At 45.1% G+C, this 14,984-nt stretch overlaps 1 protein-coding gene across 1 annotated transcript in view; it reads left to right on the forward strand.

The window, feature by feature from the left end:
• Positions 1–14,984, forward strand: part of POU2F3 (POU class 2 homeobox 3) — a 41,781-nt gene that overhangs the window by 22,742 nt on the left and 4,055 nt on the right. Inside the window, exons 5-10 of the mRNA XM_075442442.1 lie at positions 7,298–7,402; positions 8,955–9,057; positions 12,264–12,346; positions 12,498–12,680; positions 13,052–13,193; positions 14,096–14,232. Of these exons, the coding sequence (XP_075298557.1) occupies positions 7,298–7,402; positions 8,955–9,057; positions 12,264–12,346; positions 12,498–12,680; positions 13,052–13,193; positions 14,096–14,232 (753 nt within the window). The remainder of the gene's footprint in view (positions 1–7,297; positions 7,403–8,954; positions 9,058–12,263; positions 12,347–12,497; positions 12,681–13,051; positions 13,194–14,095; positions 14,233–14,984) is intronic.

The following is a 14,984-nucleotide window of genomic DNA, read 5'->3' on the forward strand; positions in this document are numbered from 1 at the left end:
CCACAATAGAAACTAAGCTCGAGGCATGGTTGTCACTGTCAAACCACTATTTAGGTTGACCGGCACCTTTTTAAGCGGTGAGTTGCACGAACTACTGTGCATGGATATGACTCTTCTGCCCACTGGAGAATGGCTCATCGGTAATAAGGAGAGGACTCTGAATTCTTGAAGGCCTTTCATCTGGTGAGCTCCAAGAATTCAATCAAGAGCCTACACCACCCAGCAAGGGTGGGGCCCTACAGCCATTTTGCAGAAGGGCAAGTCATAGCATAAAAAGGTGAAGGTGATGGAGTTTCAAGCAAGGTCTCTAATTTTGGAAGCCTGACATCAGTGTGCACTTTCTCTCTTCCCAGAGGTGCTGATCTGCTAGCGCTCCATGTGAAATCAGTGGGCTGAACCAGGGCTGCTCAGGCCCTAAGGAGTCAGTCCTTGGGTTTATGCTAGCACGAAACCTTCTTGCCCTGCTTCCCCAACACTTACAAGTGGCCCAGAGCCACCAAGCTGAGAGCAGAGAACTGGATCTGAGCTCCCTCTTCCCCTCAATCACTAGACTTCATTCCCTCCACCCAAAATGAAAAACTATGTGATACTCTCCAGTGAAGTTGATCTTTCTCACTCTCCCTTTCTTTTTTAATTATATTACTTGTGTGTATTTAATGCAATCCCTCTAGCTGCTCTTCTTGTGTCCCAGTTCCCTGGGGCACAGCACATGGTGCCAAAACTACTGTGAACCAATCAGAGAAACCTGCAGAGCTGGGATGGAGGCAGCCCCAGTCACAGGAGCTGTCTGATTCCAAGTTAATTCCTTGCTAATGCAGGATGCGGTGGAAAGTGCGTTGCTACATAGGGCTGCCTGTGCCACACCTCACTAGGTGGACACTGCTCTGCCCTCCTGGTGGATGACTGATCCAGGGACATCGGTACTGTACAGCAGGGAGGCAGTGCCAGGTATTTAGATGGTTTGTGACTCTTTGGCAGACAGTGGGCACAGAGAATCCAGGTCACAGTCTGCTCCCCCTAGACAAGAGAAAGGGGAAATTTTTCATGCAGGGAATTTGGAGACCAGTGAAGGGTCTGGTTCTGGCCCCAGAAAAGCCCAGTAAGGCAACTTTGCTACTGACTTCAACAGGAACATGATTAGGCTCCAGGGAACTTGTGTGAGCATGCAAGAGGGCATGGGAGAAGCCATGAAGCCTGGTGTGTGTGAAATCGGATTGATAAGGAAAGGGGCAGGGATGCAGCCCAGGGTGGGAGCAGAGAAGATAAGAGCAAATGTGTAGGCAGAGGTGGAGTTCTGGAGAGCTTTGGATGTTGGGCAAGTGAAATTGAAAGAGATGCAGGGAGCAGTGCTGCAACGCATGAGAATGTTGGGGCAGAAGGGCAGGACCTCTGGGCTGAGGATGGCTAGGGGAAAACGGGCAGAGAGAGTTCTGGAGCGGAGACCTGAGAGAAATCACAGACTTAATGGTGATAAAATTGTTTTCCACGCTTTGTTCGGAGGTGCTCACCGTTCTGACCAAGAAAATGACATCTTCCTTTCCCCCTTTTTTAAATACTTCCAATTTTGCATGTCCACAGGCCTTGGCAGAGAAGTTACCACATACCTGAGCATCAACAGTAAGACTGAAGATGCTCTAAGTGGTTGATTTTTGGAAACTTTTTGCCAGTTCTGTGGTCCCTGAACACAGACCACCTTCTGAAAGCGCTAGCTAGTTTCTGTGCTCCTGAGGCTCTTGTGGAGGCTGCATTCTATAATGAGGAGAGCAGCCCTTCGACAGGATGTGCTTACCTGAGCAGGTGCTGATATGAGCATGGCTGTTCAGGGTAAATGCTCTTCCCACCTCTGGTTTAGGTTCTCCGTTCCCTTGCCCAGTGCCTGCTTTTGAAGCCAGCTGTGCTTACACATCATCGTTTTAAGGTTTACCGTTCATGCACAGAGGAGAGGGATGACTTCTTTCTTTTTCCTGTTCTCTGTTTAAAAGCAAAAATGCTAGGGAAACGCTGTAGAAGAAAGCTTGTGAATCCAAAGCTGAGCGTGGTTCTGTTTGTTTTCTTTTGTGAAGCATGTAGCTCAGCTAGTCTTAAAGTTTTGATTTCCCACCCCCACTTTTACTACAGCTAAGGCACAACTATTAACTTCCTGAGCTGAGGCTCAGAGGGTAAAGCATATCAGATCAGGCCTCAATTAATAACTCAAAGGCCTCATATAGCTATGATGCAGAAGTGTTGAGATTAGAGATTACATTTTCATTTTTCAGTATGCTGTCACTGCTGAGTTTTAGGATATAGTCTGTTAGGCATTCAGCATGGGATTAACTCCCGTTTTGTCATGCTGACAGCTTCTGAAAAATCCCACCCTTCAGTGCGAAAGGATATCAAATGTTATAAGCTGAATATTGTTGCATTGACATAAGGGTTTTCTGCTTTCTTCCTGGGTGTCTGTTAAGCCTTGCCATACGTGCAGGATAGTACATGTGCAAATAGTAATTGCAAGCCCATTATTATTATTGCTATAATTTATTATTAGTATGTTTTTTATTTTATGGTGCCCACGTGTGCAGGTAATTCACAGAGAAGTACATTTACGCCATTAGAAGGTGGGAAGGCTTAGTTAAGTGCAATAGCCTTGGATCCAGTTTTGTTACCTGGTTCTACTGTAAAACTTCCTCCCTTGACTTCAGGCAAATCGCTTTGGGCCAGCTTCAGACTATTGTACTGAATAGCGCTTTGGGACTGCTTCAGCCCTGGAAGAACAGTGCTGTTTGTTTTCAGTGAGGGGCAGTTGGTGCAGACCCTTACAACTGTGTGCACCAGACCCTATTCTAGCCAGTGAGATAGCCTTACCACTCTGCAAGACGGTGAGGAAGGGGTATGAGTGACTCAAACTCTTAAACATTTGTGAGCTGCTGACTATGAGATAAGCCAGATACGAAGACAGATAAGTATCTGTTTCAAAGAGGTTACCATCTAAATAGAAACTATACAACACGTATTATTGTCTTCAATCTTACAAAAACGACTCCGGTTCCTGCCTGGTACTGGAGAAGGCTGACATGGCTTTAACGGCCTCATGCCATCAGGGTGTGGGGATCTCTTATCTAGATTTGGGGAAAGCATCCGATGCTCTGGGTGCTGAATCAGTCGGTGGATCCCACCTTTGTGAAGAGGTTAACGAGTGGTGCTTACATTACATCAGAAGTGCTCATTAAAAGAAGGTGGCTTGGGGCTGCATTCAGCCTGCCTGCTTTGGTGTCTCCGAGATGAGGAAGACCAGTTCAGATTACCAGTGAGCGGTGACCCTAAACAGGGCTTATATGAGGAGGGCTTCAGCCAGAGTCTTGCCCAACCAGTGGGGTCTGACTGTCAATCTGTTGAAACAAACATGGGTCGGTCAGTCTGTTGGAAGGGTACGGCCTTCCACGCAGTGAAATGAGAGCTGCTAAGGTGAATCTTTCCAACTTCCTCATGTAAGGCTGGCTTTTTACAGCTTTGCAATATATCTGCAGGATGTTTTCTTGAGCAGAATGTTTGCCAAAAGTTCACAGATCAGTTACAAAACAGATGTACTTTTTTTTTTTCTCCCCTTCTTCCTACTGGTAAGGAAGAGTTTGTGCAGTAATTGCAGGCAGGTTGGGAGATGTTTTCTTCATAATTCTCCTTCTTATGAAATGTTTATGAAACACCTTCCACAAATTGGTTACGCAAGCAAGCTGAAGTGCTTTGATCATTTTCCATCCCCCTCAATATGTTTCTTAGTTTGTTTTGCTTTTTGTTTTTGTTTTAAGCCAGTGATAGGTAAGAAACAATCCATCCTTGGCCAGGCCCAGCAAAGCTGCTAGCCAGCTAAGGAAAGGACTCTCCTTCCATCCAGTCACCCTTCCTGTGTTTTTCACTCTGATTGCTTGGGGGCAGCTGACCCTATTTTAAGGCTGTGAAAACATCCACTTGAGATTTGCAAGCCTGATTCCTTTCCTATCCCGGAGAAGCCCCAGGTAGCTCTGTGTACCGGTGCCGCCACCTGCCGTTACCTCCTCGGGAGGAGCTCGAAGCTGCTCCCAGCCCGGAGAATCCCGGAGAATCCCCTCGAGCCCAAGGGGAAGAAGGTGCCTGCGGATTCCCAGCCGGCAACCCAGGCTCCACGCGTCTCCCTAGGTGTCAGTGAGCAGGATGCGTTTGCAGTGCATTGCCTGGTCCTGCTGTTCCACAGGTTCAATTTTCCTTAGACAGTGTTATTTCCTCAAACCAAGTTCAAGAGGAAGAAACTTGGGTTTGCTCTCAATGACTTCTTGTTTCCCATTCCCCGTCTGGCCTGACCATTGTGTAAAACCACGGTCCTGAGGAACCACAGTGGGATCTGCTCCTGGTTTTAACTAAATCGTTGTTGCTCGCTTGCGGTGTTCTAGCAGGGTTCTCCTCATATACCCACATGAGGTGACTCTGTGATAATTTCAAACTTTTTTTGTTCCTTTAAGAAAACTTTTCTCATATTTGTAAAAAATGCCTGCAAATAAGAGTCAGATGCACTGGGAAAGGAGAAGGCAACTCCTCCCCTTGTTTTATTAATTTGAAATTTACATGATTTTAAGGGAGTCTCATGATATTGAGTGGCCTCTCCCACAATGTGTGTGGCTTTTTGAGGTTTTTGGTTTTGTTTTTTTTAATGTACAGTTGGTAATACTGCCAGTTTAGCCAGGGAAAAAAAATGAAGGTGCAGGATTTGCATAAACCATCCCAAAAGTTCTGGATATACCCTGAACTCTCACTAATTAACAATTAGCCAGCTGCAGGCCTGTCAGGGAGAGGAAGAGGAGGGACAGGTAAATCTGAACTTAAACCCAATGAAAAAAGGTGCAGGGGAGAAGGATTTTTCAAGAACATCCAAGTTCCCGCCCACTGTGCAGGAGGGAGCCAGAGAATTCCAGGGACGGGGGAAGGAGCAGTGGGAGATGTTGTTGTTTTTAAATCGGGAACCAGTCCTTTGCCAAACCCACCTCCCATTCTCATATTGTGCGATGCCGGGATGCAGCTACACACCCCTTTTGCCCTGGAACGCTTCCAAAACATTCCGCTTGGCAGCTGTAAAAATTGATTTCAGTTTGGAAATGGCTTGTGCTTCTTCAACACTTCACTCCTATTGGGATCATAACTTAGGCGGGATCAAGTGCCTTGTTCTCTAAGACGTGGATAACTTTTCTTTTTGGGACTCTTCAGGCTTGTATGACTCCTTTGTGTGAGGCAGACACACATGAATCGCAAGCAGGGGTAATCTTTTTTTTGTTATTTATTTTTATTTTGTGGCTCGGATAACTTCTTTTTAATGCACCCTCAGAAAGAAAAACGTGCATAAAACTATTTGCCTGCTGTGACTGGATGGCTCAGGGGTAACGGTGTGTTCTCCTGAGCCTTTTGTCTAACATATAGTAACTTAGACACTATCCACATTGATAGTGATCAAGAAGATCTTTCCATCTGATTTTTTTCACCAGGCTAAGAGGGATGATCATGCCAACCTGAAAGGTAGGAAAGAACTGGAATTCATAGCATGTATAACTCTTGTTGCAAGGAGCTAGTATTATTGCAAAACTAGTTTCGGCGGTGTCCGGAGCTATAGTTGTAATGAAAGCAGATGTTGTAATTCTCTTCCCTCTGCATAGTACCTTCCAAAATGCAGAGGCTAACGTCACAGGGCCAGCTCCCTGCACTGCAGCTGCGAGCCTCTTGTGATCATGTTTTCTCCTTTGCTCCTGCTTCTGTGTATTTATTTGCTTTAGTGAAATTGAAATAAAACCTCCCTCAACCAATAATACTTGCTTGGGCCATTCTTTTTAGAAGCTGAATTTCTTGTCCCCCTCTGCTGGTAGGAGGTTGTATGACCTAAAGTCCAGCACTGCAAAGCCCTGGCAAAGGTGACCTGCTTGTCTTCTGGGGTATGTTTGGCTCGGTTGTAATTTGATGGAAGATGGTGAGGTTCAGCCCTAGTAGTAAATGTGAATCTGCAATGCTGAGCCCCTGGACAGAGTTTTCGAGACCTGTCCTTTCTGGTGTCCTCCTGGTTTTTCCAGTTTGTGGAAACAGGAGCCTCTTTGTGCACTGGAAAGGCTTAGCTGAGGAATGGGACCGATGATGTGAGCCTTGTGCCAGGCATTCTCAGGCTTAGCAAAAACTTGAGCCTAAGTTTGGAAACTGTTTGCCTGGATCTTTTCTTAGAGAAAATGTACTATAAGAGGTCTGTATGACTTTTCCATCTCCTATGCATGGCATCTATGCGTAGACACTCCTCACACAGCTTTCGGCAACTAACCTAGACCTTTCTAAATTCTCTGTAACTAAGTTCCCCTCTCTCCTGTCCCAGTCAGACTTACCAATAGATTTCAGCTAGTACAAAGTGATATAGCAGTTTTTTGTTTGCTTTTTTTTAATGTAGTAGCAATGTTAGCGATGAACATGGAGACTGTGGAATAAACCAGGCATGAGGATTCAGTTCTGGTCCCTGGGTAAATTTTTGTCTTAAGAATGTGGACTCAGAAACCATGATTTTTTTGTGTACAGGAGTCTTGCTTGAACATCAAAGTAGGTCAGAATTACCACTGGACAAAGGGCTGACACCGTTGAAGTAGTCCAGTTCTTTTTCCACAGCTTGTTCTAGCTAAGGAAGCAGATTTTCCCTTGTCAGACCAGTAGAATTTCTTGTTGCTTTCTGGTAGAAGCTGAGCAAATAAGTTTGGTGTCTGGGGTATTGCATTTTCAAGTCTGGAAGATTATACTGCTTTTTGTGGTCTTTTACTTCATGACATTTCCTTTCCCATCCCCTTGTACTGTTCTCTGCCACCTGGAGAACAAAATGAGAGGTTGTCTGTAGCCAACCCTGCCATCAGGTTGTGAGTCGTGATCTACTGAGGAGAAATGCTTTGTGTCTTCCTTATAACTCCAGAAAATGCCTCAGTGTTTTATCTGAGGAAAGCACTCACATGCTTTAAACCCTGCTAAGTCACTGGAACTTGATTACTTGCTGAAGTGTTTTAATTAATTTGTTGTAACTGAGCAAACTGCAAGCCTCCCCTTGGCTTGGTAGAGCAGGAAGACTATGTCTATGTTATAAACTGGAGAGCAGAAGCGGGAAATGAGTATGCCTTTCTGCAAACCCAGGGATAGAAGCAGTGAGTCCTGACCTCTAACTTGTCGCAGAAAGGAGCCCCTTCCCAATCCCTTCCAGCCTCTCAGACTCCTAGCCACCCCACACCTCCTGCATCCCCTCATCCCTGCTCCCTGATGTTGCAATTACTTTGCTCTTTTCCAGATTAAAACTGAAGACCTCAGTGACTCCTTGCAATCTACAATCCCCCCTAGGTCAGGTCACCTCGTGCAGGGGTCATCAATGATGCCTGGAAGCCAAATTGCAGGGGTAAGTGACTTTGCTGCTTCAGGGATTCAGAAGTCTGAAATGGCTCTGGTGAGTGAACCTCTGGAGAAGAGGCTGGTTTTGAGATACTTGCCAAATTACATATGCCTTTGGACAGTGGCAAAAAGAGACTTGAGGGTATGATGGACACTAAATTGTGTTGGCAAAAGTCAGCTTCCTCCTCAGCCTCTTTCTTTTCTGCAGAAAGTTTTACATGGGTTCAAAGGCAGACTGGACACGTACTTGGCAGAGATTTCCTTTGAGGGTTTCCTAAGTAGGCAAACCACACCATGCTCAGGAAATCCCTTGAACTGAAAATAATTGCAGGCTGAGACAACACCAAGGGGAAGTGTTAGATATGCTTGCCGTTGTCTTCCTCTTTCATGAACATCTGCTTAATGCCATTGTCGGCAATATGATTCTAGGTTAGATTAACTGATGATCTTAGCTGGTATAGACATCAGTGAATATGTTGCCTCAAATCGATTTGCACCAGAGAAGAAATCAATTCCTTGTGGGAATTTTTTATTCCTAAGGTAAAAAAATCGGAGTTTAGCACTTCGCTCTTGTTAAATGCTAGTGTGAGTGAGATGCCAGAAGGCCACACAGCTGCTCAGTGATCTCTTCCCTCATTCTTTCATGGGATATTCAGATCCCTTACACCATTTAGAGACTGTTGAATTTCCCCAAAGCTTCAAAACGGTTCTGAAGAAACTCAGAGAGACCATCTTATTGAGTAATGAATTCCTTTAAAAATGTATCTCAGAGTTGGTCTTATTGGGGCATTTATTTTTTTGTGGCTATCCCAAGCAAAAGCAAGCTCTTATCCCCTAATCCCAACAAAGGCCCTGGAGCTGGGACCCCAGTCATGTGAAAGAGCACAAGGGTGTAATCCTCGCCTCTCAGTACCTATTGCCTGCCCTGCTCGATGGAGGGTGGGGAATTCCAGGCAAAGAACAGGAAATGTTTTCGGATCTGGTGGCTGTGTCCATTGCAATGCATCTGCTGTCGGTGTAGAGAATCGGGTGCTGCTGGGCATTGCTTCTTTCTCGTCTCGGCACACAGCTGGCTGGGAAAGCAGCTTGCTGTGGTGTGGAAAGCAGGCTCTCAGTGTTCATGAGGTGGGACAGTCAGCTGCACTTTCATGTGTAATTTTAGGGAGTTCACTCTCTGAAAATACATTATCTGTAAGAAACTGAAATCCAAGAGGTTTCACTGTTACTTCTAACAACTGGGTTTTGATTAGCGGTGCCTCAAAAATGTCGTTTTTCAAGAACTGACTTTTTAAGACAAAAGTAGACAATTCTCCCTGTGGATGTCTGTATGCACACAGAGTTGTTCACATATAGCTGAAAACTTCGTATCCTGGAGTACCTCAGGATCCGTAGCTCTCCAGTGCATGAATTACACAAATTCGATGCAGTGGCAGTTAAACAAAAAGTATGAATGGGGTCAAGGGCAGTCTAAACGAGCAGCGAATCTTTATAGGAGAGGTGATGCTGTGCGAAGAGCAGACGTCTCTGAGTTTTGTTGTTCTCTTTTCTTTTTCCCCCAGGATATGAGCTCTCTTCACACCCTGCAGCAGCTTGTATTGCTTCCTGGGCACATGCAGTCAGTTCCCCAGTTTCTTCTGTCTCAGTCTCAGGCCGGCCAACAAGGTAAGAGCAATGAAAGCTGACAGGGGCACTGTTACAAGCAGGCACGTATCCAGGCAAAGCCTCCCTTCTTGTGACTGCTGCTGTTAACATGGCCTGTTGTGTTTTCCCAGAGGGATGGCATCCGTATCCCTGCTGTGTTACCAGCTGCATTTTGCCCTGCTCTTCTTGCCGTGCCGGTTCCCCCAGCCAGGACAGTGCCAGCGGGTGCCCTGGAAGGCTCCGGGCCCCCGAGAGGCTGCTGCGTGCCCAGGGTGCCGCCTGGGGCTAGGCCCTGCAGAGTGGGTGGGGATCCCCCCTCGCACCCCAGGACAGGCTCTGCAGGGCTGCCCGTGACTGAGCCTGCTCCTGCTCCTCCACCCGGGTGGCCAGTCGCTCTGGGGCAGTGCACTGCCTTCCTGCCAGAACGCTGGCGAGAGGCTGAGCTGGTCTCCCCAAGCGCCTCAGCAGGACGGCACAGCCCGGGAAGGAGCTGAGCTGCTCTGGTGGAAGGGCAATGCTGGCACCACAACAAGCAGGTCTAACCTAGCCAGGAGCAACCCGGGGATGAGAGCTGAGAGCTCTGGAGCTGCCAGGAATTGTTCCCAAATCTTGCTCCAAGCCATGGGGTAAGAGAGAACAGGAGGCCTAACTACAGCGTGTGATCAGCTTCATGAAAGGGATGGAAGGACTGAGGACTGAACCCAGTGCTTGAGAAAGTCCCTGTGTTTCCGTTTTTACCACCGATACTTTTTATGGCATTTCTCCAGTAACGGGGATGTAGGCATGCCATTGATGAAGTTTTATGCTGCCTGTGGATTGACAAACATAGGCTTTGATCCATAAGCTGACAGATACAAAGGGACTTGGGTCCTTTGCTCACATTCTTGATTTATTCCAGCACAGAGATCCCTCCATATGAATGAAAATTCAGAATTAAAACCTAAAAATCTCTGCAGCTTGAATGCAATGGTACACATGCTCCAAAAGAAAGAATTATATTGTAGGCAAGTGGGAAACTGACTTCCCATTAACAGTATATAAGCTTTTTTCTCTGCCAAATGATGCTGAGTGATGTATAAAGAAACTACTTGATGCATATTTAACAGTAACCTAGAATTTAGTTTGTTTGAAATGGCAAGGTCGCTATAATCTATTGCTTACCATCTGCTTTTACTCATATACAATAGGAAACACATTCTACTGGAAAACAAAACTTACTTCCTTTCTTAGAGTTTCTTCTGTTAAGTGACTTCCTTTGGCAGCTATAACCCCTCCAATAGATGGCCTCTTGTTTGGCCATGACCCCTTTTGGTTCCAGACTTGATGAAGACTGATATTCTAGCCAGTAGACAGCTTTTTGTGCAAGAGCACTTCCATTTGAATAGTCGATTCCCAGGTTTTAATGACCCTTTGCCATGTGCATGCACAGCCACTGGGGAGTGAAAGTGAACAGATTAGTTTTGTGGAATTACTTGTTTGGTACAGATACAGGTGGAACATTCTTTATGGTGAAGAGATGTATGAAATATTCCTGAAGATGTCCCCCAGGCCTCTGTGGGAATACCTTCAACGTGCCCTGAGTTCTGACTGATGGGTACATCAGTTCATGGATTTCATGGCCAAAGGGACCTGACTGTGGGCTTAACCTTTCCAAGAGGACACACATTTTGGCTTAATGTTTTAAAGCTGTTTTTAAGCCAGATAAATTCCCGAATCTGATTCATTATGCCCTGAGCTAATTCATTGTGCAGCCCTTCAAACAGCTAATGCTGGCATGCTTGAATAAGGGGGATGAGAGCTCTATGCTGTAAAGGTGGAAGCAAGCAGCCAAGTAGATACTGGGAATATGGTCAGCCAAAATACTGCTGCTGAAGTCTTCATCCTGAAAAAACACAGCCTCGGTCTCATCTGCTGTCAAACTGGTGATTCCTGAATCCAGTCCATGATTTTCATTTGAGCTAGAGCTTAGCTTTTGCAAAGGTGTTCAATCATGATTTTAAAGAATCCAAATGACAGAGCATGCACCATGTCCCTAGGCAAGCCATTCCAGTGATTAATTACCTTCACTGTTAAAAATGTGCACCTCATTACCAGTCTGCATTTGAAATTCAAAGTTGTTCTAGCATCAGAGAGGCGTATTGACACACCAATCTAAATAAATAGATGGGATTCTGCACATCCCGATCTAAATTAAAAAGGAAAGACAGAAAGAGGGGGGGGGGTGTGATTGATTGTGGAGATTGTCTTTGTTCTTTTTTTTTTTTTTTTTAGTAAAGTCCGTACGGTTCTATAGTTTTCCTTATAATTGTCGGTTACGATCAATAGAATATATTGACTGTTTCAAGAAAGGTTATAAATCCTCACTAAATTCTATAGACTTCACCCACAACGGACTTGAAGAACCCAACTTAATTTCTAGGGAATGGCACTGCTTCAATCACTACTTAATCCTTTAGGACATTGCCTATAAGAGATACAGGGTTATACTTGGCAGTTTGTCAACTAAACAATTACGCAGTCTCCATAAATACCAGTTTTTGTTAGTTTTATAGATTTCCCTTCATTTTTACTTTCATCTTTTTGTGTCAGTTTATATATTCCAGAAGAAATTCAATTTATTTGAAATACAGGAGGGCAGAAAAGAAAGGGTCAGATGGCTTCAGAATGACACTTCAAAATGAAATGTTTAATAGAAAGCAGAGTGGCTGGGCTCATGAGATTAATTACAGGATCAGGATTTTTTTTAACAAGATCAAGTGGCTGAAAGCTGGAGTCAGAAAAGCTTCTACTGGAAACAAGATGCAGGTTTTTTTAACAGTTACAATGATTAAGTACTGCGAGAGATCACCACTAAAGATGTAGTAAATTCTCTGCCACTTGGCATCTAAAACAAAAATTAGATGTCTATGTAAAATGTCTACGCCCTAGCTCAGCCTTGGGTTCATGAGCTACATGCAGGGATCAGTGGATGAGATATTTTACCTATACTATTATTGTAATAATCCTTTTCAGGCTAAGAAGCAATGGAAAGAACCTTTCCTTTCTCATAATCCAACTCGGAGCCAGCCACATTCATAATGACTGAAATTCTCATATTTTGAATGAGAGCTAGCTGATGTTTTCCGTTCAGAGCTTCGTGAGTCTTTCCTGTGCAGAGTGATGCTCAGCTGCCTAGGTGCTGATGAAGGAGCAGGTCTGATCAGATGCATCTCTATTTCTCTCCTCAGCTTTGCAGCCAAACATCCTCTCCTTCCCTCAGCAACAGGGCAGCCTTCTCCTCTCCCAACCAGGACCCAGCCTGGCATCACAGGTAACTTGCCTCAACGTACAGTCCAACGTACAGTCCCACCCTGAGAAGCAGCCATCTACCAAAAGTGCTGCTTCATTAGGGCAAACGGCAGAGAAAATTGTGTGCTTTTCTATTGTTGTGACTCTATGGATCTTTTTTGTTGTTTTATCAGGCTGTGGGCCGTTCTGGACTCTCTGGCTCATCGGTTGAACCCCACCTGGACGTCCCCCAGCATTTGCAAGTGGCAAAGCACTTAACTCCATCAGGAGCATCTGAGGAACCCAGTGACCTGGAGGAGCTGGAAAAGTTTGCTAAGACTTTCAAACAGAGGCGAATCAAATTGGGGTTCACACAGGTGAGCAGCCTTGTCAGTGGGAAGGGTGTGGTCTCTTGGGATGTGGACATGTTGGCAGAGGTTTGGGTGGAGCAAGGTCTGGATTATATAAACTTTGGCTCTCTTTGGAGCATCTGCTTCCAAATGCATGAAAAGACAAACCCTTCCTAATATCTTAATAGCATGACTTCATTATCTGCACCTTTTCCAATACACAAAGGGTTAGGGGTGTGGGACAGACTCCAGTGGGAAGAGAAGTCACTGTCTCTGGAAGGTAGGTCATGGAAACTAGGCTGCACCTATTCTGGAAGCAGCATGGGAGGTGGTCTGACAGCAGGAAGCTGTGAGGTCTTTTTTTGAGCTCATGTTGTGGTTTGGATCTTCTCTGGCAGGGTGACGTTGGACTTGCCATGGGGAAGCTCTATGGCAATGACTTCAGCCAGACCACTATTTCCCGCTTTGAGGCTCTCAACCTGAGCTTTAAGAATATGTGCAAGCTCAAACCCCTGCTGGAGAAGTGGCTGAGTGATGCAGGTAGGTGACATTACGTCCAGAAACACCCTTGGCCAGCACATGAAAGGATTTATCCAGGAACCTGCAATAAAAGCCAGGAAAATCGGAGCTGGAGCTAAGACCTCCCAGATCTGTCTGGGCTGGTAACAGACTTCTTTCCTCTGTGGATCACACAGCAGGTTGCATAGCAGCCTAGATGTCAAACCACATCTGTCCTTTCTCTGTGGCAATATGGGATTCACGTTGCAATTGGTGTCTCGGGCAGTAGCTTTTTGCAATGCCTCTTGTTTTGTCGCACGGCCTGGGGCAAATCTCTGGGCTAGTCCATTCAGTCCCTCCCTGTGTAAACTGGAAAGAGTAGGAAGGGACTCCTACAGTGCTCAGAGATCAGATCATGAGCAGTAACTAGAAAAGGAAGACGTCACTGCAAGGGGAATTCCCAGTAGCAGCAGGACTGGGCTGGTGTCCTCTGCTGGCTGCAAACCACTGTAGGAATAGTGTTAGTCTCATGTGCTTCACCCAGCCCTTCAGGACTTGCACGTTTGACCAATTTATCATGTCAGGAGGTGTGTCAGCTGCGTGAGGCCTGATCCCAGTGGTCTAAGTCAACATCTTTAACCGTGTGAAATTAATAATTGGAAAAATGCGTGGTTCCTATCAGAGCAGGCTGGAAATCAAGCTGGAAAAAGGAAAAATAGTGTGTTAATTAAAATTTTAGCACTTGTATTTCTTTTTTGATCTGGACAAATTTATCGATGGATTGGGGACTGTTGCAACAATTTTAATCATCATCAGAGGAAGGATGCACAATGTAGGAACATTTTACTTATTTTAGGAGGTGCCATAGTTCCCAGAAAGGATCTAGGAATGAAAATAACTCATTATCTTCTTGAATATCTATTTTCCCCTCCTTCTTTCCCCAGAATCTGCTCCTTTGGATTCGTCGATGAGCACTCCCAATTCCTACCCCTCAGTGAATGAGATGTTTGGACGGAAAAGAAAGAAGCGAACCAGCATTGAGACCAACATTCGCTCCACACTGGAGAAAAGATTTCAAGATGTGAGGGGAAAAATCTTTCAACGTGTTACGAACTCTCTCTGAGTTTGGCATATGCTAGGACATAGTAGCACTGAATCCTCAAAAAAAAGAGATCTCTTTTCTGTTTGTTTTCATAGCAAGTTAGAAAATGCTTGAAGGTCTTAACAGGAAAGTTGTCAAAATCAAAGATATCAGACCCAATTATTTCCTTGGTAAATGTTGTTTTAGAGGAATTACAACTTCATCACCACACCTCCCTGTTACCTTCCACTGATCAGTGCCCTAGCCAGAGATGATCTCCTGCACCCGCCTCTTCTCATTGTGAGTTGCAGGTGTGGGTCACGGGAACTGTGTGGCCATGTGCATCATGGAAATGGATGCCCCATTAAGCAGGTCTTGTGAGACCACAGAACTAGTTGCTCCAAATATTGCTGCTGAATCATTTCAGAAGTGGAGCCTTTTACTTTCTAAGCATCAAGATTTTCAAGAAAAATCACTACAGAGAGCAAACAGAGTTTTAAATCAGTAGAGCTAACTTGTCCCTTGAGAATTTTTCATCAAAACTGTTTTTGACCAGCCCTCATTTTTTCTTGGTTTCTCCCTCATGTCTGGTCGTATAAAAATTTCCTCCTAACGCTGTTAATGAGAACAAAAGACAATCATTGTCAGGTCATTATTGGCACCTCATTTTTCGCTAGTATGAGGCATTCTTTGTAATAGTAAAGCTGTATGGCACCTTTGTGCTAGGTATTTTTGATCCTCAAGTCTCCAAC

Source organism: Opisthocomus hoazin, chromosome 24, assembly GCF_030867145.1.
Source record: "Opisthocomus hoazin isolate bOpiHoa1 chromosome 24, bOpiHoa1.hap1, whole genome shotgun sequence".
NCBI lineage: Eukaryota > Metazoa > Chordata > Aves > Opisthocomiformes > Opisthocomidae > Opisthocomus > Opisthocomus hoazin.